The sequence below is a fragment of the Sinocyclocheilus anshuiensis genome, unplaced genomic scaffold, assembly GCF_001515605.1.
Source record: "Sinocyclocheilus anshuiensis isolate Anshui unplaced genomic scaffold, SAMN03320099.WGS_v1.1 scaffold436, whole genome shotgun sequence".
Taxonomy (NCBI): Eukaryota; Metazoa; Chordata; class Actinopteri; order Cypriniformes; family Cyprinidae; genus Sinocyclocheilus; species Sinocyclocheilus anshuiensis.
Window position 1 is genome coordinate 2,599,357 of NW_015560618.1, and position 19,925 is coordinate 2,619,281.

The window sequence follows — 19,925 nt, forward strand, 5'->3', positions numbered from 1 at the left end:
CACAGACTGTAAGTACGTTTTTTATATTTAAAGGATTTGCCACTGACGATTCAAATGCAAGTTTTGAGCTGTGTAGAGTAGCGTTTGTAGTTTGTCATTTCTCCGATCACAAATGCAGACATGGTTTTATGTTTACGCGGCGCGATGCAACACAACGCGTAAAAAGACAATATAAGTCATTATAATCCGTAATTATGTCCCCACTGGATGCAACAAATGCCTCGTTTATAATGGGTTTTAATGTTTTTGAATCGTCGCTCCGGTCGGACAAGGCATCACAATATGGTAAGGGGTGTAACATTTCCGTCACACACTTGAGGTTTTCGGCCAATCACAATGCACTGGATAGCTGGCCAATCACAGCACACCTCGCTTTTCAGACCGATGAGCTTTGTAAAAATCGACGCGTTTCAGAAAGGCGGGTCATAGAGGAGAAACAATAATGTACAGTATGTGGAAAATAATGTATTTTTTTAACCTGAAACCGCATAAAAACATTTCATTACACCAAATACACAAAATAATGTTCTTTTTAGCAACATCATATGACCCCTTTAAAAAGAGCAGCATGTGCACACTTCTACAAAATGTTTTTTTTCTTCTCCATTCAGTCTTCATTTATTTTTCATTTGTATCATAATGCAATAATAAGCATGTTTAATTGGGATTTGAGGGTTGACATCTCGGATACTCTGATGTATGTGTATGAGCTGCTGGGCCCAGAGCTCCTCAGAAGCCTGTATGATAAACTAGGCACACTGCTGACGGACACAACGCATCCCTCCTCATGGCAAGTCAGTCCTAATGTTACACTGGCTTATAAATACTGTGTATATGTCATGCATATTGAACAATATCTCTGTATCATCTCCCTCTCTCCTGTGGAGGATATAGAGGCTCTGCTCTTTGGGTTTCAGTCCATTGCTGAAACAGTGGATGTCAGTTACTCGGACGTTATTCCAGGACTGATCGGTCTGATTCCTCTCATCACAGCAAACAACGTTCAGCTGGCTGAGACCATCATGTTCACCATAGGTACACTCATTCATTTCTAAACATAGCTTGCAAGTGTATTCTACAAATCAGGTCTTAAAATGTCTTAATTCGGCCTTAAAAAGTGTTAGTACATGTTTCACATGTTGTACACTGAAATGTTTCAGTACAAATATCTTTTTTTACTTGAGATTCTTGACATGAACAAAATTAAGTGAGTTTAAGCTTAAAACAAGAACAAATATCTGTGAATGGGGTATGGAAACTTGTTTCCCCTCTGAATTAAGTTCTTTTTCGTTTTAATCGTAAACTCACTACATTTTGATCAATTGCTAATAAAACAAGACTTCTTATGTCATTTTGTTTCTCAAGTAAATGTACCTTGATTTAAGAATCTTAAGACATTTGCACTAGAAAACAAGACTAAAGTACTGATGAAAAACCTATTTTCATGTTAAACATTGTTTCAAATTGAAGTTGTATTTTCAAACTTTGAAGCATTGTTAATACAAGGCATTTACGTTTAGTGACCGTACTGATGTATTGTTTTCTAAACCAGTAAGCTACTCATTCAGACAATAAATCAACAGATTTTTAGATAACACTTTACAATAAAGTTCTATATATCACACTTCTAATGCATGAGGTAGCATAAACTATTAGAAATTAACATTAACCAGAATGTATAAAAATGCTGTAAACGGATTGTGTTCATTGTTAGTTCAATTTTACTATTGTGACAATATTGTAGTGAAAAATTATTTCACTGGCTGCTGTCATGGTTTCTTGCAGGCTCTTTGGCCGAGTGGTTGGCCGATCATTCGCTCATGTTGGCAAGTGTCCTGCCTGTGGTGTTGCATGGTCTGTCCAACGCGGATCTGTCCGTGGCTTGTGTCTCTGCTCTGAAGAGAATCTGTCGAGAGTGTCGACACGACCTCCATCTTCACGCCAATGATATCATGGCCGTCTCACAGGTTTAAAAAACGTTTCGCCTAGAAGTGCCACTACAGTTGCATCAAAACATTATCAGTGTGTAATGTAGAAAGCTCATGGTGGTCTTTTTGGTCTCAGGCGGTGCTTGTCAAAGACATCCATAAAGTAAGTCCAATCCATTTGTTTGCTTAGTTTTGGTAACACAAACTGTAACTTACAGGTGCATCTCAATAAATTAGAATGTCGTGGAAAAGTTCATTTATTTCAGTAATTCAACTCAAATTGTGAAACTCGTGTATTAAATAAATTCAATGCACACAGACTGAAGTAGTTTAAGTCTTTGGTTCTTTTAATTGTGATGATTTTGGCTCACATTTAACAAAAACCCACCAATTCACTATCTCAACAAATTAGAATACTTCATAAGACCAATAAAAAAAACATTTTTAGTGAATTGTTGGCCTTCTGGAAAGTATGTTCATTTACTGTACATGTACTCAATACTTGGTAGGGGCTCCTTTTGCTTTAATTACTGCCTCAATTCGGCGTGGCATGGAGGTGATCAGTTTGTGGCACTGCTGAGGTGGTATGAAAGCCCAGGTTTCTTTGACAGTGGCCTTCAGCTCATCTGCATTTTTTGGTCTCGTTTCTCATTTTCCTCGCTTGGATACAGCACTCTGTGAACAGCCAGCTTCTTTGGCAATGAATGTTTGTGGCTTACCCTCCTTGTGAAGGGTGTCAATGATTGTCTTCTGGACAACTGTCAGATCAGCAGTCTTCCTCATGATTGTGTAGCCTAGTGAACCAAACTGAGAGACCATTTTGAAGGCTCAGGAAACCTTTGCAGGTGTTTTGAGTTGATTAGCTGATTGGCATGTCACCATATTCTAATTTGTTGAGAGAGTGAATTGGTGGGTTTTTGTTAAATGTGAGCCAAAATCATCACAATTAAAAGAACCAAAGACTTAAACTACTTCAGTCTGTGTGCATTGAATTTATTTAATACACGAGTTTCACAGTTTGAGTTGAATTACTGAAATAAATGAACTTTTCCACGACATTCTAATTTATTGAGATGCACCTGTACACTAGTAAAAATAAAAAACATGATTACTTTGTATAATGCTTAACCCTCCTAAGCTTTTCGAAAAGAGTCCCACCTTGGCTATTAATGGTCGTCTTTAACTGGGGAGACAGTAAGAGTGTAAGTTTTTTTTTAATGAAATGATGTAACGCTAATTTCCTTGATGTAGTATACTTTTGGGACTTTAGGTCATTTAGAATATTACATTTCTCTATTTTCTCCATTATTTGTTTAAAGGGATAATTCAACCAAAAATGAAAATTCTGCCATCATTTACTCATACTCAAGTTGTTCCAAACTTGTTATAAACCTGATTTTTTTTAATAATGTTGGTAACCAAGCAGTTGACGGTAACCACTGACTTCCATAGGATAGAAAAAAGCAATGGTAGTCAATGTCTTGAATATCTTCTTTTGTGTTCGACAGAAGAAAGAAACTCATACAGGTTTGAAACAACTTTTTGGTGAACTGTCTCTTTAAACAAATATGTAAACTTATGGAACTTCACTAAAGTAAAAATCTACACTTCCATACAATGAAACTAAGTATAATTTATTTGGGCATGCATCATGTCATGGCAATAATGGCCAGTATATGTAGTATGCATTTATACAATTTTCTGTCAAATTTTGGTATGCATTTTTTTTTTTTTTTTTATCACTTTGAAGTGTAATTTTCGCAGTAATGCTTACAGTCTTAGGCTCCCGTTCATTTCAGTTTTTCTGTCTGTGTAAGAGTGTGTATGTGGTGAATTTTTTACATTGAATGTTTTATAATTTTATCCCCTCGTTTCGGTGTCTGTTCAACATTGTGGCTTATATATAGATTTTATTTAACACATATTTTCAAAAATTGGTCTGTATCTTCAACTTAATTAAAAGGCTTTTTTTAAGATAGCATTTTTTTTTTTTTAAGTCACCGTTTTTACTCAGATTGAGAAAAACAGTGAAATCAGGCAAAAATGTAAAACCTTATAAGGGTTAAGAGAACATTAGTCAATTTTAAAATTTTGTTTGTACTGTATATTTCTCATCTGTATTCATGTGAATGGACCGGACATGAACTGCTGATCATGCTTAGTAGTCATATTAGGACTGACAGTAAGTCTCCTGTACAGAGCCCTCAGTGTATGTGGATAATGCAGGCGCTGGGGTTCCTGCTCTCAGCCTTGCCTAGTGATGAGATTCTGGGGAAGCTGCTCTCTCTGGTCACCCCTCACATCCAGCAGCTGGAGAAACTGGCCAATGAGCCGGTGAGGAGCATGCTGAATTCAAGTACTACTAGAGTACTTTTAAACCTGTGAAGAAAATGTATTTGTATAGTACACAATAAATATAGTTCCAGAGAGGTTTTATAGTTAACTTTAAACCATTTGTCGTACCTGAATTTGGTGGAACAAGAAAGAAGATAGTTTGAAAAATACTCTCTTTTACCTTCTATGCAGCCCAGCTCTGCTAATAAGCTTCCTATTGTCCACATCCTCGGCCTGCTGTCCGATCTCTTCTCTACATTTGACCTAAACAAGCAAAGCGAAAGATCGGAGGTCATGAGGCCTGTCCAAACACAGCCACACCACAACAACCCGGTATGACAACCCATCAAGACTCAAAAGTCCAATCAGCTATTGTTGATTAGCAAGCCTGTCGTAAAATGAACACTCAACAGCTGTTCTGGGCGTTTCTCAGGTGGTGGTTGTCCTGCAGCAGGCCTTCCCTCTGATCCAGACCATTCTCAGCAAGTGGCTGAATGAACCAGAGGTGGTCGAGGTCAGTGTTCGTGAACGTGTGTGTGTTTGTGGGAGTATATGAATGATTGGCTTTTCTCTCGCCCCATCTCAGGCGGTGTGTGCTGTCTTTGAGAAATCACTGAAGACCCTTCTCCATGACTTTGCACCTCTGGTGACTCAGCTCTGTGAGCTCATTGGTCAGATGTTCAGCGCTTACCCACAAGCCTCGGCTTTAGACCTCACACGACAAGTAATGACATAACGTATAACTGGCTTGATGATAAGACTAATATCATAAATATCGTTTGTTTATTCTTTCATGTTTCCCTCTAGTTAGTTCACATTTTTGGCTGTGAGAAGGATCTCTTTTCTCCAATCATTGCTCTGTTGGAGCTGATTACCAACATCACCATGTCCATTTTTCAGCTCGGTAAGAGATTAGAATGAGTCGCTATCAACATATCAGCAATGAGCTCTGCAAGGGTCTGAATTTAAAGTGATTAGTCAATTCAAATGCTTAGCAAAGGTGCATTAAGGGGATAGTTATCTTCAGATGAAAAATCACTTTCATTTACTCACCCTCATATCGTTCCAAACCGGTATGATTTGTTTCCTGGAACATATTTTGAAAAAGTGTTTTTTGTCTGTACAAAGAAAATCAATGGGGTCCTGTGCTGTTTTGGACATTGTATGGACAGAAACAGTTGAAAGATATTCCACAGAAGTAGGAAAGTCATACAGGTTTAGAATGAAGTGAAGATGAGTAACTGATGACAGAATATTCAAAATAAAGAAATTAATAGTACTTTTGACAAATATTATTAAAATGTGTACATGAGTGGCCTAGAAAAAGCATGGTGGCTGCAGTGTTGAGATCATGTGACCAGCATTATATTACTAATACTATTCATTTTATCTCAGTAATCAAACTCTTTTGTTGGCTAATGAAACAAATAAAAATACCTTCAACATGCACAATTTCGTAAGCTATGATATTAATGCTTGACTTTACAGTCATTGTTACAAAATGGAAATGTTGTTTTAGGCTCCAGAGATCATCCAGATGTGGTGGAGTCATTTATGCAGCTTCACACTCAGGTCTGTGAAATAATTTACATCATTTGCATATATTTACATAGATTGCATATTTTAGATTTACATTTACATTGTTAAAAAACAACCTCTTCTCATTGTTTTTACCATGTAAAGAGGTTTCCCATTTTTCTTTTCTTTTTTTTGGTAATATTTTCTTTGATGTCTGCAGGCTTTGAGAAGAAAGTCTGACCTTTATCTTTCAGACCGTCTTGATATCAAAGCTGTTTTCTACTGTGGTGAGCATCAGTAAGTGTATTAACAGCCACAACGTTCATTTATTCATCCATTTATTAACTGTCTATGTCTATGTAGGAATCTTGTCATTCAAATTTCCTGAAGCTCCAACACTGAAAGCAACTTGTCTGCTATTTGTAAGTACAACACTGAACATGTTTCCAGAAGTGGTTCATCTTCACAGACAGCTGTAGTTGAACATAGAGCCCAAGTACCAGAGCTTGTACTGGAATAAACTCTTTCTGTACCATTAATGCTTATAATATTAGTCACCCTGTACCTTGGTGAGTACTGTATACTCCATGATATGCTCTCTTGATGCTCCTGCACAGACGGAGCTGATCTCTCATTGTGAGGAGATTCCTGCTGTGAGGGAGGTGCTACAGGAGGACGGCAAGCTGCTCCTTCAGACCCTACTAGAGGTCAGATATTTCCACATGAGTACTGTTTTCATCAGCAGTTCAGACAGACTCTCTGCGCAATTCATATTTCTGCCATTTATATTGTTACACCAGTAGGTGGCAACAAGTGACCTTTATCAGTGAGTCATTGAATGATGTATTCAACCTATTCATTCAAATACTCATTCGATTCATACAAACATTAATTCATTCATACTGGAAGGAAACAATAAATGTCATTGAATCATTGAATTATTCACTCAAGCAATTCTTTCCAAAACACGTATTCAATTAAATTCAACGTCATTGGCTTGTATGTATATATGTGTTTGTATATATACACATATGGCATGAAGGAACAAATGCTGTAATATATGAACTATGATGGTCTTTGTGTATATTGATCAAGGCAGTAGTTGGTTTCAGGTGGTGTGCAGCTAAAAAATTTGAAAAAATTAATGATTCAGGAGTAACTTAAGTGACTGTCTTTATGAGTGATTCATAAAATCGTTCAATTAACCATTTTATTCAAACAAACTGATTCATTCAGGATGGAAACACGTTTTTTCTGAGTGAATAATTGAATCAAACAATTCATTCAAAAACACTTATTCATTCAGGAGCAAGTTATGACTGTCTTTATGAGTGAGTAATTGTATCATTTCTTTAACCTATTTTTTTCAATCACGCTGATTCACTTAGTATGGAAACAAGTGACTTTTTGAGTCATTGAATCATTCATTCAGCTAATTCATTCAAAAACACTTATTCATGCAGCAATGAAACAAGTGATTGAGTCACTGAATTATTTACTACAAAAATACTGATTAATGAAGGAATGAAACACCACTACTGTTTCTTGGAGACCAGAAAACAATATTATTTTATTTCCAAGTAGGGCTGTTGAAAAAAAATTTGAATTTCGAATATTTGTCGAATTGAAAATAAAAATCCACATTTTTATTTTACAACGTTTTTGCATTCGAATTTTAGGTATGCATTAAGGAGGCAGCCTTATCAGTGGTGCATGAGATGCGATGACGATGTAAGTGTCGTTGCACTATCATGTTTTTGTTTGCCTATCCAGTTGAAGCCACTAGATGCGGCGCTGCTGCGTTGTTCATTAAAAATATTGCGGAAAAAGAGAACATCAATGCGGAGAAGATCTTGTTTACATCAAAACTGAAACCAAGCCGTTCACACAGAACGCATATTTCGCGCATTTTCTATCTAGACGGATATCTATCACCGTTGCACTCACGTCTCGCACAAAGGAGCCGCATGTTTAGAAAGTCATGTAAAATTAATGCATGTAACTTTGAAAAAAACATGTCTCGAGACTTTATGGCAGGTTTTTTTCCCCATCCCACTGCATCTCATGTTTTTAAATGAAAAATGTACTGTGTGATTGGCTTTCCGCCCTTTGTTTTAAACTATGCATACATACATGATGCTGTTTTGTTTATAGTTGTTTAAGCAACTTAATTATAATTGGTTTATAAACATTATTTTAAACATTTAGTTTTTCAGCCATTTTGACAGCCCTATTTTCAAGTAATTTCATTGGCAGTGCAAAAATGTCACTCACCAACCTGAAATATAGAATATTCAGTCCATTATCTTATAAATCACTTTTTTTAATTGTAATTTTAATTGTGTGTAAAATTATTGATGGGAATATTTTAGGAACATTTACTTCATACAAGAATATGCAGCCATAAAATACTAGATATATATTGAGCATGTAAGGACCAATATCATTGTGAATGCAGGCCATTGGGGGTCAGTCTCCACGCAGTCTGGCGGAGCACTTTGCAGAAGTCTTGTTTTCAGCGAGTTGTAACTGTCCCAGCATGCTGTCTGTGTGGCTCAGAGAGGCTCTTCTGCCCCCTGGCTTCCCCAGCTCACATCTCACCACTGAGTACAAAGAACACTTCTGCCAGCAGATCCTCAGGTAGAACCATGACATTAACATTAACACCAGAACACCACCCATGAACTCTGCACTTTATAAAAATGTGTTTCTTCTTTTCAACTGTCCACACAGGGAACAAGTGAGTAAGCGACGGATGAAGGACATTGTGAAAGAGTTTGCTTTGTTGAGTCGAGGACTACAAGGTACTGAGTATGCAGCGAACTACTAAACACTCTCCATACAAGATACAGAGTGGAGTCGTCATTGCTTTAGTATTGTGGGGTCAAAAGATCCAGTGCACTGTTTTGAATACAATCAAGCCATATTGTTAATGGGTTATGATTGAAAAAGCAATCTGAATGATTGAAATAATTGGATATTATTTTTGTTATCTTATCACATCTTCTGTAAACACCACAACAGCACTGATTTCACCACAAAAAAAAAATCTTTTTTTTTCTATTAAAACAATCAAAGCATCCTTAAAACAAGATACATTTACTCGTGACTTGTTTTCAAATAATAGATCTCTATTTTTTTCTTATTTGTTTTAACATTAACATTGCTAAACATTAGTTAGGTTATGCAAGTCTTATACATTTGTAGATTTTTATGAATGGTGGTTTTTCCAGTTCTGTGGAAACCTGTGGAGCTTTGCAAGCGGTTTTGTGTGTGTGTTTTCAGTTTTCAGTGAAACTTTTACGTCTTGAATACATCTCATATTTACAATACAAAAAGTTTGAAAGTTGGCTTTGCTAAGATTTTTTTGTTGTTGTTTTTGAAACAAGTCTCTTATGCTCACCAAGGTTGCATTTATTTGACCATAATACGGTAGAACGTGAAATATTATTAAAATGTAAATAGCTGTTTTCTTTTTTAAATATATTTTAAAATGTAATTTATTCCTGTGCTGGCAAAGCTGAATTTTCAGCATCATTACTCCAGTCTTCAGTGTCAAATGAACCTTCAGAAATCATTCTAATATGCTGATTTACTGCTTGAGTAGCATTATTATTATAATTGTTGAAAACAGTTGTGCTGCTTCATATTTTTCTGGAATAGTGAATAGAAAGTTCGAAAGAACAGCATTTGTTTAAAAACAGAAATCTTTTGTAACATTAAAACTTACCGTCACATTTGATCAATTTAATGCATCCTTGATTAATAAAAGTATTCATTTATTAAAAAAAACGTACCCCAAACTTTTGAACGGAAATGTACATACAGTATTGCTAGACATACAGTAAATACATAATTTTGTCCGTTTGTCATAAAAAGCAGCAGTTTTAGTGTTAAGTGTATTTATTTCTCACGGATATCATGATCTGTTTTGATACACACATATAAAATATTGACATTTCCATAACAAGCCATTTCATTTTAACCTCATGTCTGACAGTCATGATAATGACAATATAGGTCATATAGGTTAATTTCTCTATTAATACTTCTACTTATACAATAGCACATCTGTTTGGACATCCACAATGTACAATAAGAAGAAGAACGGACTGAATCTTAACATAAACAACGAGCCCTCACTCAATTTTACAAGATAAAACAGATATATGTGGAGTAAAAAAGTGAGCGTGAAGGAAGTGCTGGGGTCTCTCTCTGTCGGAGGGTCTAGAGTTGATGCAAGGACACAGAACAGAGTGAGTTCAAGGCTTTCATTCGTTCACGTGATTGGATGTGAATTACCGTATCCTGGTGAACAGGTTCAACACTGATTTGGATTCCTGGAGACAGAAGACAAAAAATGTGAAAGACGTACAGAAAGATGCAGCACGAGCTGCACGTCCGAATGTAAGACTCCATCCTGACCTTGGTGCAGCGTGTTTTGCTGAAGACATTCCAGAACCTCAGCGTCTCGTCTCCTGCTCCTGTTACGATGGCCTCGCCATCTGGAGACACCGCCTGGACACAACCAGACACATCCTCAGCATGTGTGTCTTCACATTATTCAATTACACATTGAAGATTTGATTACTCTTTGTCTTTGCCGGTCATTTGTACTTAATTCAAAATCAGATCCAGAGACAACCATACCTTCTGGATAATTTGGCAGTTTACACCATCCACAGTGTCTCTCTGAGCTATATAGTGAGCTTTCATAATGGCAAACTTGGAAACTGTTATTCATTTTGATAAAACTAAGTGTCCATAATGACAAAAAGGATGAACGCTTTGTATTTTTGTTGGTTTCATATGGACTGTATGATCATGGGTGCTTCTTCATGAAGCTTCAAAACATTAATGAATCCTTTGTTTTGAATCAGAGGTTTGGAGCTTGTATCAAACTTGGCATATCATGTGACTTTAAGGAAACTGGGATTCATAACATCATACTGTTTTGAACTTTGGTTTCGAAACATTTAAAAATGTTGAGGGTTCGCCATTAGATCTGGTGAACCCCTAAACAAGTGTCTAATGGTTTTTAACTGATCTCAGGTTAGTTTCATAATGCAGGATAATTTTATTTCGATTTAATGAATTTGAAAACTTTTCTGTAACTTAATTGCTTTTAATTTGCCAAGCCTTGCCTTATAACAAATTTTTGTTATGTAATTATTTGTAGAATACATTTAAAGGGGTCATATGATGTGATTTCAAGTTTTCCTTTCTCTTTGGAGTGCTACAAGCTCTTGGTGCATAAAGAAGATCTGTAAAGTTGCAAAGACTAAAGTCTCAAATCCAAAGAGATATTCTTTATAAAAGTTAAGAGTCAATAGCATCATATGACCCCTTTAATAGGTTACACTTCGAAAACATTTGTAATCAGTTTTTGTTGCATTTACAAGCTCTTTGAAAAAGTGAATTGTTTTATGAAGCAACTGTTTCAGTTGATTCAGAGCTTCAAAAAACTTAATTTCTCCCATCACTGGGAATGTTGATTTTAAAATAGTTTATTCAGGAAGTTTAATGGCTCAAAAAACATCATGTGGTGTAACCATTAAGTAAAAAGCAATAACAAATATTCCTTTACCTTGAATACGTTATATTCTAAAACCTTTCGTAAACCTTTCTCTAAACATTAACTTGTAATAACACTTTTGTTAAAATTTTATGCCAAACTACTTAATACGGTTTTCTTTTCAAGAATTTAATTCTTTTAACAAATCTTTTTTTTCTTCATTATGATATCAGGACAGTATGGAAGCCCATTTCCGCCACTGAATAAAAAATACAAAAGGTAATTGTGACTTTTTATCTCACAATTCTGACTATTTCTCATAATTGCTTGATACAATCTCACAGTTCTGACTTTTTTTCTCAGAATTGTGTGATATAAACTCGCAATTGCGAGTTAAAAAGTCATAATTGTGAGATATAAACTAGAGGTCTGCGCGGGACTGTTTTTTTTAGTCCTGCTCCCGCAAGGTTATATTCTGCACCCACCCGCTCCTGCTATATATTCACTCTTTGTTCACCCGCTGTCCGCTTAGAATAATTTTCTTCACGACCCGACCATTCCCACTAAATTTAGATCTCGTTTCCAGAATCTCACATTTAAATTTCCGCTACTGAAAGAAAAAGAGATAGATTAACTAGACTAACAAATAAAAGTGTAGTCTGCACAAAATTGTATGTTATTTTATTATCTCCTTTCCAGAATCTCACATTTAAATTTCCACTACTGAAAGAAAGATAGGCTGTCAAATAAAAGTGTAGTCTGCACAAAATTGTATGTTATTTTATTCGTCTTGTCAAGAGTCTTGAATTTATTGACTTTGACTTGAATTTATATGAATTATCTTAACACAACATTTGTTTAATATTTTATGCAACACAGTAGGAAAAAAAAGTGTCAGAAAAACAAAATTTAAATGTAGGTTGTACAAAAATAGCCTATTAGCTATTATCTTATCAAAATACTAAATTCGTTTGACATTTTTCTGTTAACACAGAAGGAAAAGTGTCTCAGAGAAAAATAAATAAATACGACATCTTTCATTTAAAATTATAGGCTAAACAAAATATAAACAAAACCAAGTTGAACGTCCTTCAAGGACAGCGCATCCACACTTTGCTCCATCCTTATTCTGCTCAGTCACTCATCGACAACCTGCCTGTTCTGTCTGTGGGCCGTATATTTACCACCGGTACAGCCTGCTCTGAGCATCGTTATGCACATGCTGCGCACAGACCACGCAAATAAAACGCGTGACGTTTAAAGCATGCGTGCAGCGCGTGCATCCTGAGTGCAAGCTGTACCGGTGGTCAATAAGAGTAAAGCGCAGATATGCTGTACACCAGAGTTACCGACCGCTACCGCGTTTTATTCGGGAATTTAATCCCGCGGCACAAAAATCCGGTCAGGTCCCGCGGTTCCGCGGGAATGCAGACCTCTATAAACTCGCAATTCTAAGAAATAAAGTCAGAATTGCGTGATAAAAACTCACAATTCTGACTTTTTTTAATCGCAATGAGAAAAAAAGTCAGAATTGTGATAAAAAAAGTCAGAATTGTGAGTTTATATCACGCAATTCTGATTTTATATCCCACAATTCTGACTTTATAACTCGCAATTGCGAGTTTATATCTCACAATTCTGTGAAAAAAAAGTCAGAATTGTGAGATAAAAAGTCACAATAACCTTTTCTTTATTTTTTATTCAGCGGAAACGGGCTTCCATAGGACAGTTGCCTTACCCTGAGATTTTGAATTTTAATTCAGAAACTATAAACATGCTCATCATAACAAAGTGTACAAGTCATGGTATATATAAACTGCAGTATTTTTGAAAAAACAGTAGATCCGAAAAACTCTTACCAAGTAGAGCACTCGGTATGAATGTCCTGTGAGCTTGGCCACCTGGGTGAGTGATGGGTATTTCCACACCAGGATCTGGTTCTGGGAGTAGCCGTGTGTGCTGACCTGGTGGACATCAATGGTGTAAGTCAGTACGGGTAAAAGCATTTGATTTGACTGTGAGTGTAGGTGCTTGTCTTACCAGCTCGTTGGCGTGTTTGGACCAGGCCAGGTTGCAGACCTGTGAGCCGGTGTCGGTACTCTGTAACGCCTGTCCGGTCAGAGTGTTCCAGAAGCGAAGGCAGCGGTCCGCCGTTCCCCCTCCGGAGGCCAGCAGGCCGTGCTGGTGAGGAGACCAGGCAATGGCCTTCACAGCGGCCAGATGATCACTGTACTGCTGCACGGGGAGCAGACTGGAGCTGTTCCACACCAGTAACTAACAGCAGCAGCAGAGAAAAACACACCGGGAGTGACATGCTATTTAGACCAAACTTTAATTAGTTCTTTTTCAATTTGTAAAAAAAGACTCAATTGGGTTCTTATCAACAAAACGGAAATCAGTACTCTAAAATCATCTGTGTACGTTCTGTTCATTCATTTTTTTAAGTTAATATTGAAAGCAACTTTCAAAAGCAAAATTTCAACTGAAGACAGAAGTTCCACATGTGGAAATCAAATATTCAAGCTGTTTATTCATTAACTTCCTGAACTTAAAAATTAAAAAATATCAAGCTAAATTTTGGCAGTTTACACTATGCACAGGGTCTCTCTACACTATTTCCAATTGGTATACTTGGGAAATATGAACTGTTATTGGATTTGATAAAACATAAAAGTGTCCACAATAACAAAAAAATCATGGACTGGAGTGGTGTGGATTAGTTTTGGATTATTGTGGTGTTTTTATCAGCTGTTTGGACTCTCATTCTGACGGCACCCATTCACTGCAAGAGCATCCATTGGTGAGCAAATGACGCAATGCTACATTTCTCCAAATCTATTCCAATGAAGAAACAAACTCATCTACATCTTGGATGGCCTGAGGAGTACATTTTTAGTTACTTTCATTTTCGGGTGAACTATTCCTTGAAAATATTTATTTTTTTCATTATTTCTTTGAAAACTGAAAAACGAGAAAGGCTGCTTTCAATATTAAATCACAAAAAGCATGAACGCAACATATACGGACTATGTTCTCAGCCAACTGAAAGGGATTGTTCATTTCTTCTGCTAATATGACGCTCTAACCTTGTTATCGTTCCCTCCAGAGGCGAGGTGCTGGTGGTCAGGTGACCACTTGAGGCCGCACACTTCCTGCCTGTGGCCCTGGAGGCGTCTCTCCACAGGAGGAGGTGTCCTCACGTCCCTCTGCAGAATCACTCTGTCCCGGCTACCCGACGACAGCTGCTCTCCATTCCACGCAAGCGCTCCTGAGAGAGAGCAGAGAAGGTGAGACTGAAACCGGTTATGTGAAGATGATTTGTTCTTGATGAAGAGTTTAATTTACTTAGTGAAAAAAAATGCTAAATTGCTCAGAGAGTGATTAAAACCAGCAAACATTTCAAGGGAGTGATTTTAGCGTGACACAAACCTACGCGTGCTGAATGTCCCTCCAAACTGGTCAGCTTCCTCCCTCCAGCTGCGTCCCAAATCTGGACAAATCCTTTATGGGTCCCTACAGCCACCAAACTTCCCTGAATGAACAACAAAGACGAAAATATTACCCTGAACAATCACAAATTAGAAATATTCATATAAATAAGAGGTTTGAGCTGACCCTCTCATTCCAACACACTGATGTAACGGAGTCACCATCCACTGATAAGTCACACAACCGCGTCACCTGTGTAAGTTCACAAGTGTAAAATGAAACGCTCAATACTGATAATCACATCAGATTACATCTGCAGCTGTTTGTCCTTATAGTTTGTCTCTTACCTGACTGGTACAGGCACTCCACAGGTAAACACAGGCCCCCAAACCAACACTCCTACAGTTTAATATTTTTGCGTAATGACCGCTAGACTGTATAATTGTAAACTGTATAACTGCAGTCCCAGGAAACCAATTTCGTACAGTCAGCTGGTCATTATCGCAAAAATAAAGTAATAATAATGTACTCTCTTTCCATTATTTAATATTTAGATGTGTAAAAATATCTGTAAACGAAGTGTACCAGGTTGAGGTAGAAGTCATCCTGCAACTCTGGGGCATCAAGAACCTTGAATGGGATCTTGGAAATCTTGCGAGCTGGCTTTCGGGGTGAACGTAATAGTTTGTGACTACAGACAATTAAAAAAAAAATAAAAATTTAAATCACACATTTAAGTTTTATCCCAGTGAAATGTATAGATACCCAATACCTAAACTTAACAACTACTTTACTAACTAACTATTAATAAGCAACAAATTAGGAGTTTATTGAGACAAAAGTCGTAATTAATGGTTTGTTAATGGCGAGAATTGGACCTTTAAATAAAGTGTGACCCTTAATTCGTTTTTATAAACAAGTAAATGTATCATGTTTGATAAAGATGTTTTGCAGTGCACACAATAAATTAACAAATGATCAGTTATATTTTGAATTCATGCAGAGATTGCAGAGATTACAGAGAAACGATACCTTTTGTTACTGAGAGGAGAGAGTGAATAGGGGGAGATTTCATTGTCAAAAGGCACTCTCTTTGTGTGGATGGTGTACTGAGAGACACAAGAAAAACAAGAGTCTAATACAATATAATAAAATGTGAGAACGAGCTGGTGTATAAAAGAGCAGAAAGTAGTGCTGGGCGGTATACCGGTTCATACCGAATACCGGTGTTTATTTTTGTTATGATATGAATTTTTAAAATACCGCAATACAAGTTTAAGTATGTCGCTTAAACAACGTTCGGAAGGCGACACTGTTTGAGAGGGGTTTCTCTTTTGAAAGGCTTTTCACTGTTGCACTGTAGTGAGGGAACTAAGCGTATGCTGTATGTGTTACTAAGCATGAAAGTTCCGAAACTGAAGCTGTAGATCTAATAGAACGTGATGACACAGAAGAACTCATCCACAATATCCACATTGACCGCCACAAATATCCACCGCGATTATAAATGAGAGTGACTCCTGGTTAACATGTATTAAAAGGGGTCGTGTTTAGTCACTATTTAGTGTGGTATTTTTTGACAATATTCACTCATCATGACAGTAAAATAGGGCATTCTAAGTCAATATACTGCAGTATTTCCTCTCTCAATCAGTAGAAAATATGGTTAACACCCGGTCATGCATGAAAAAAAAAATACCGTCATGTACCATGAAACCGGTATAATTTTGAAAAATACCGTGATATAAATTTTTGGTCATACCGCCCAGCACTAGCAGAAAGCATTACGTTTCTCCAGTGAGCTTGTTATATGAGAGTGAATCTCACATGGATCTGTCATGTAAACGTTACGGTGTGTTGAGTGGGCTCACCCTGAAGAGGCTGTGTGTGTCCTGTGTGAGGATGGCGTTACGACGATCATCTGTGTGTGGATCATGCACGGTTTCGATTCCTGCTCCCAACAGCTCGTTCCTCAGCAGTGCAGCATATGCCACAGCATCTGGAAAACACAATCATTTGTTTTGACATATTTTTCATTTTAATATGTATATCTTTTGCTTTAGTGTGCCAATAAACATTGAACATTGCTTTTTTTCCCTAACAGTTTTTAGCTGAAATAGAAAGCTTTATAAACACTATAAATGTCTTTAATGCATCCTTGCTGAATAAAAGTATTTTTCTTTCATTTCTTACCCAATAAAAAAACATCTTACTGACCCCAAATTTTTGAATGGTAGTGTATAAAGTTACAAAATTGTTCTATTTCAAATAAATGCTGTTCTTTTGAACTTTCTATTCATTAAAAATTCCTGAAAAGAAATTATGCACTACTATTTTCAACATTAATAATAATGAGAAGTGTTTCTTGAGCAGCAAATCAGCATATTAGAATGATTTCTGGAGGATAATGTGACACTGAAGACTGGAGTAATGATGCTGAAAATTCAGCTTTGCTTCACAGAAATAAATTGCATTTAAAATGTATTCAAACAGAAAACAGTTATTTTAAATCGCAAAAATATTTAACAATATTAATGTTTTTTGTTGTATTTGGATCAAATAAACAGCCTTAGTGAGCAAAAGAGGCTTCTATTAAAAACAAATAAAAACAAAAAATTATATATATAATATACAGTATATATACTCAAAATTATCAAAAGTGACAGTAAACACTTTTATATTGTTTAAAAGAATTCTGTTTCAAATCCATGCTGCTCGTCTGAATTTCTATTCTTGAAAGAATCCTAAAAGAAGTATCACAGCTTCACCCAGAAAAATCTTACCAACCCTAAACTTTTGAATGGTAGTGTTTGTATATTCATCTGTTCACTGTGGAAAAATTGAGGGCATGTACAAGAAGATGCAGAATGACTTCACCTTTCCCTGTGTCTGTACTAGCATCCTTCGCCCGCTGATTCTGATTGGGTGACCAACAGTTCTCCTGCAAACGAACATACAAATATCAAGTGAATTTTTTGTGGTGAAATTACATTAATATACTGGCTTTAATCAATCATTCTTCTTTACAATGGATGAGTGTAAACACTTCAGATGAATGGTAACTCACATTGGCATAGTGGAAGTTTATGCTCCAGTTGCTGCCAGCACGTGTGGGGATGAACCTGTCTCCTGATTTCACAGTAACCGGATTGCACGCTGCATACCCTGACTGCACACACAGCGCAAACAGACAATCATCATATGCAATATTTACATTTCTGCCTCTTTAAAGGGATAGTCCACCCAAAAATGCAACTTCTGTCATCATTTACTCACCCCGGTGTCATTCTAAACCTGTATGACTTTTCTCCCTCTGTGGAACACAAAAGATGATATTTTGAAGAATGTTGGTAACCAAACAGTTTTGGATCCCATTTACTTCCATAGTAGTTTTTTGTCCATACTATAGACGTCAGTGGGACTTAAAACCATTACTAACATTCTTCAAAATATCTTCTTTTGTGTTCAACAGAAGGATAAAAGTCATACGGGTTTGGAACAACTTGAACTAGATAATAGTATATAACTGTGATTTATTTTTTTTTTGTCCCTTACAATACGAGTAGATTTTTTACAATTATTAGCTAATGCATTAAATAATAAATGCTAATCTAATTATTAAAATTAAAATTGTATGTTAATAAACTGCTTGCACTGACATGTTTGACACAAGAATGTGTTTACTGTATATGTGACCCTGGACCACAACACCAGTCATAAGGGTCAATTTTTCGAAATTGAGATCTATACATAATCTGAAAGCTGAATAAATAAGCTTTCCACTGATATATGGTTTGTTAGAATTGGACAATATTTGGTCGAGATACAACTATTTGAAAATCTGGAATCTGAGGGTGCAAAAAAATCTAAATATTGAGAAAATCACCTTTAAAGTTGTCCAAATGAAGTTCTTAGCAATGCATATAACTAATCAAAAATTTACTTTTGATATATTTACAGTAGGAAATTTACAAAATATCTTCATGGAACATGATCTAATTACTTAATATCCTAATGATTTTTGGCATAAAAGAAAAATCAATAATTTTGACCCATACAGTGTATTGTTGGCTATTGCTACAAATATACCCCAGCGACTTAAGACTGCTTTTGTGGTCCAGGGTCACATATGGTTAGAAATATGGCTATATTTTTTATCCTCACAAAGCTAAGCAATGTCAAATGGCCATCAGTTACAAGATAAACAGACCTCTAAGGATCCTTTTGTGCTTGCCTTGGACGGGTGGCCCTCTGGGACGTTCTGGTGGTTGATTTGCCTTAACAGGCGTCTTTCATAGTCCTGGTCCATTTCTACTGTGATCCACAGTAAGACTCTCTCCCTCAGTCAGCAGATGGGGGTCCTTCCAGGTCTCCCATCCCTACAATAAAAAAAAAACAGATGTATCCATTATTGAATAACACTATACTCATAATATTTTACTTAACATCTGCTCAAGTGACAGCTGTCAGTAGATGTCAAGCCAACATACCTATAATATTGTCACATGTTAAAACATCTCCCACAAAGTTCTTCCCTTCAGTAAAACGTCTGTCATTTCTATATATCAGTTAATCACCTTTTGATTACCACATTAACTGTATTTTGATCTGTTTTTTTTCCACACCCAAAAAAAATTATAACCGGAGTATTATTATCTGCTAGTTAATAAGTGTAACATTACATTAACCATATTAGAAATCCAAAAGCACACGTTTTATAAGTAATTCGTGGTCTTTGTTTTTTTTTTAAAGACCAAGTGTTAATAGAGGAAGGAGCGCATTAATGCCAGCAGGAGGGTTGTAAACAAGCGTATGTAATCAGTTGCCATGGCAGCTCGCTAGCAGCGCTGAGCTAACGGAAGCTTAACATCCAATAATATGACAGGATAACCACGTTTTTATGAGTTTAATAAATATAGGAGACCTTTAAGCCTCGTATTAGTAAAGAGAATCATCTTACCTTAACCAAGTGCTCAGGAAACCCACATTCTACTGACATGTATGTTCAGCTACGTGCGCAATTATTTCCTAAACATCTAGTTCGTGTTTTCCCGACGCTGCAATCGAGTATTAAGGCTGTTTCGGTAACGTGCTGACAATTTTTCGGTGTTTAGAGATAATGGTGTGATCTTTGAGCAGAGGGCATCAATGTTTATGTTCATGTCAAGATGGCGAGCAAATCAGCTGTGAGTGGAAAGAGT

General features: G+C 36.5%; 2 protein-coding genes across 3 annotated transcripts in view; one reads left to right on the plus strand and one right to left on the minus strand.

Annotated features, from left to right (window-relative positions):
- ipo13a (importin 13a) overlaps positions 1–8,813 on the plus strand; it is an 18,718-nt gene extending 9,905 nt beyond the window's left edge. Inside the window, exons 7-21 of one of the 2 annotated variants that reach the window (XM_016478026.1) lie at positions 674–794; positions 888–1,035; positions 1,786–1,967; positions 2,065–2,091; positions 4,128–4,262; positions 4,455–4,595; positions 4,696–4,776; positions 4,849–4,986; positions 5,070–5,166; positions 5,782–5,834; positions 6,001–6,067; positions 6,144–6,202; positions 6,398–6,487; positions 8,239–8,420; positions 8,514–8,813. In XM_016478026.1, coding sequence (XP_016333512.1) covers positions 674–794; positions 888–1,035; positions 1,786–1,967; positions 2,065–2,091; positions 4,128–4,262; positions 4,455–4,595; positions 4,696–4,776; positions 4,849–4,986; positions 5,070–5,166; positions 5,782–5,834; positions 6,001–6,067; positions 6,144–6,202; positions 6,398–6,487; positions 8,239–8,420; positions 8,514–8,610 — 1,618 coding nt within the window. In that variant the 3' untranslated portion in view covers positions 8,611–8,813. The remainder of the gene's footprint in view (positions 1–673; positions 795–887; positions 1,036–1,785; positions 1,968–2,064; positions 2,092–4,127; positions 4,263–4,454; positions 4,596–4,695; positions 4,777–4,848; positions 4,987–5,069; positions 5,167–5,781; positions 5,835–6,000; positions 6,068–6,143; positions 6,203–6,397; positions 6,488–8,238; positions 8,421–8,513) is intronic. The other variant, XM_016478027.1, reaches the window with a different exon arrangement.
- A 770-nt stretch (positions 8,814–9,583) lies between these two features.
- Positions 9,584–19,760, minus strand: fzr1b (fizzy/cell division cycle 20 related 1b). Its single transcript, XM_016478064.1, has 15 exons — positions 19,685–19,760; positions 18,935–19,103; positions 17,792–17,893; positions 17,602–17,665; positions 16,596–16,723; positions 15,757–15,833; positions 15,301–15,415; positions 15,072–15,158; positions 14,911–14,976; positions 14,725–14,827; positions 14,382–14,563; positions 13,336–13,569; positions 13,155–13,259; positions 10,206–10,298; positions 9,584–10,120 (listed from the first exon to the last, which is right to left on the minus strand). Exons 2-15 carry the CDS (start codon positions 19,031–19,033, stop codon positions 10,079–10,081), a joined length of 1,497 nt encoding a protein of 498 aa, XP_016333550.1. The 5' UTR covers positions 19,034–19,103; positions 19,685–19,760; the 3' UTR covers positions 9,584–10,078.
- Between the last annotated feature and the right edge of the window lie 165 nt (positions 19,761–19,925).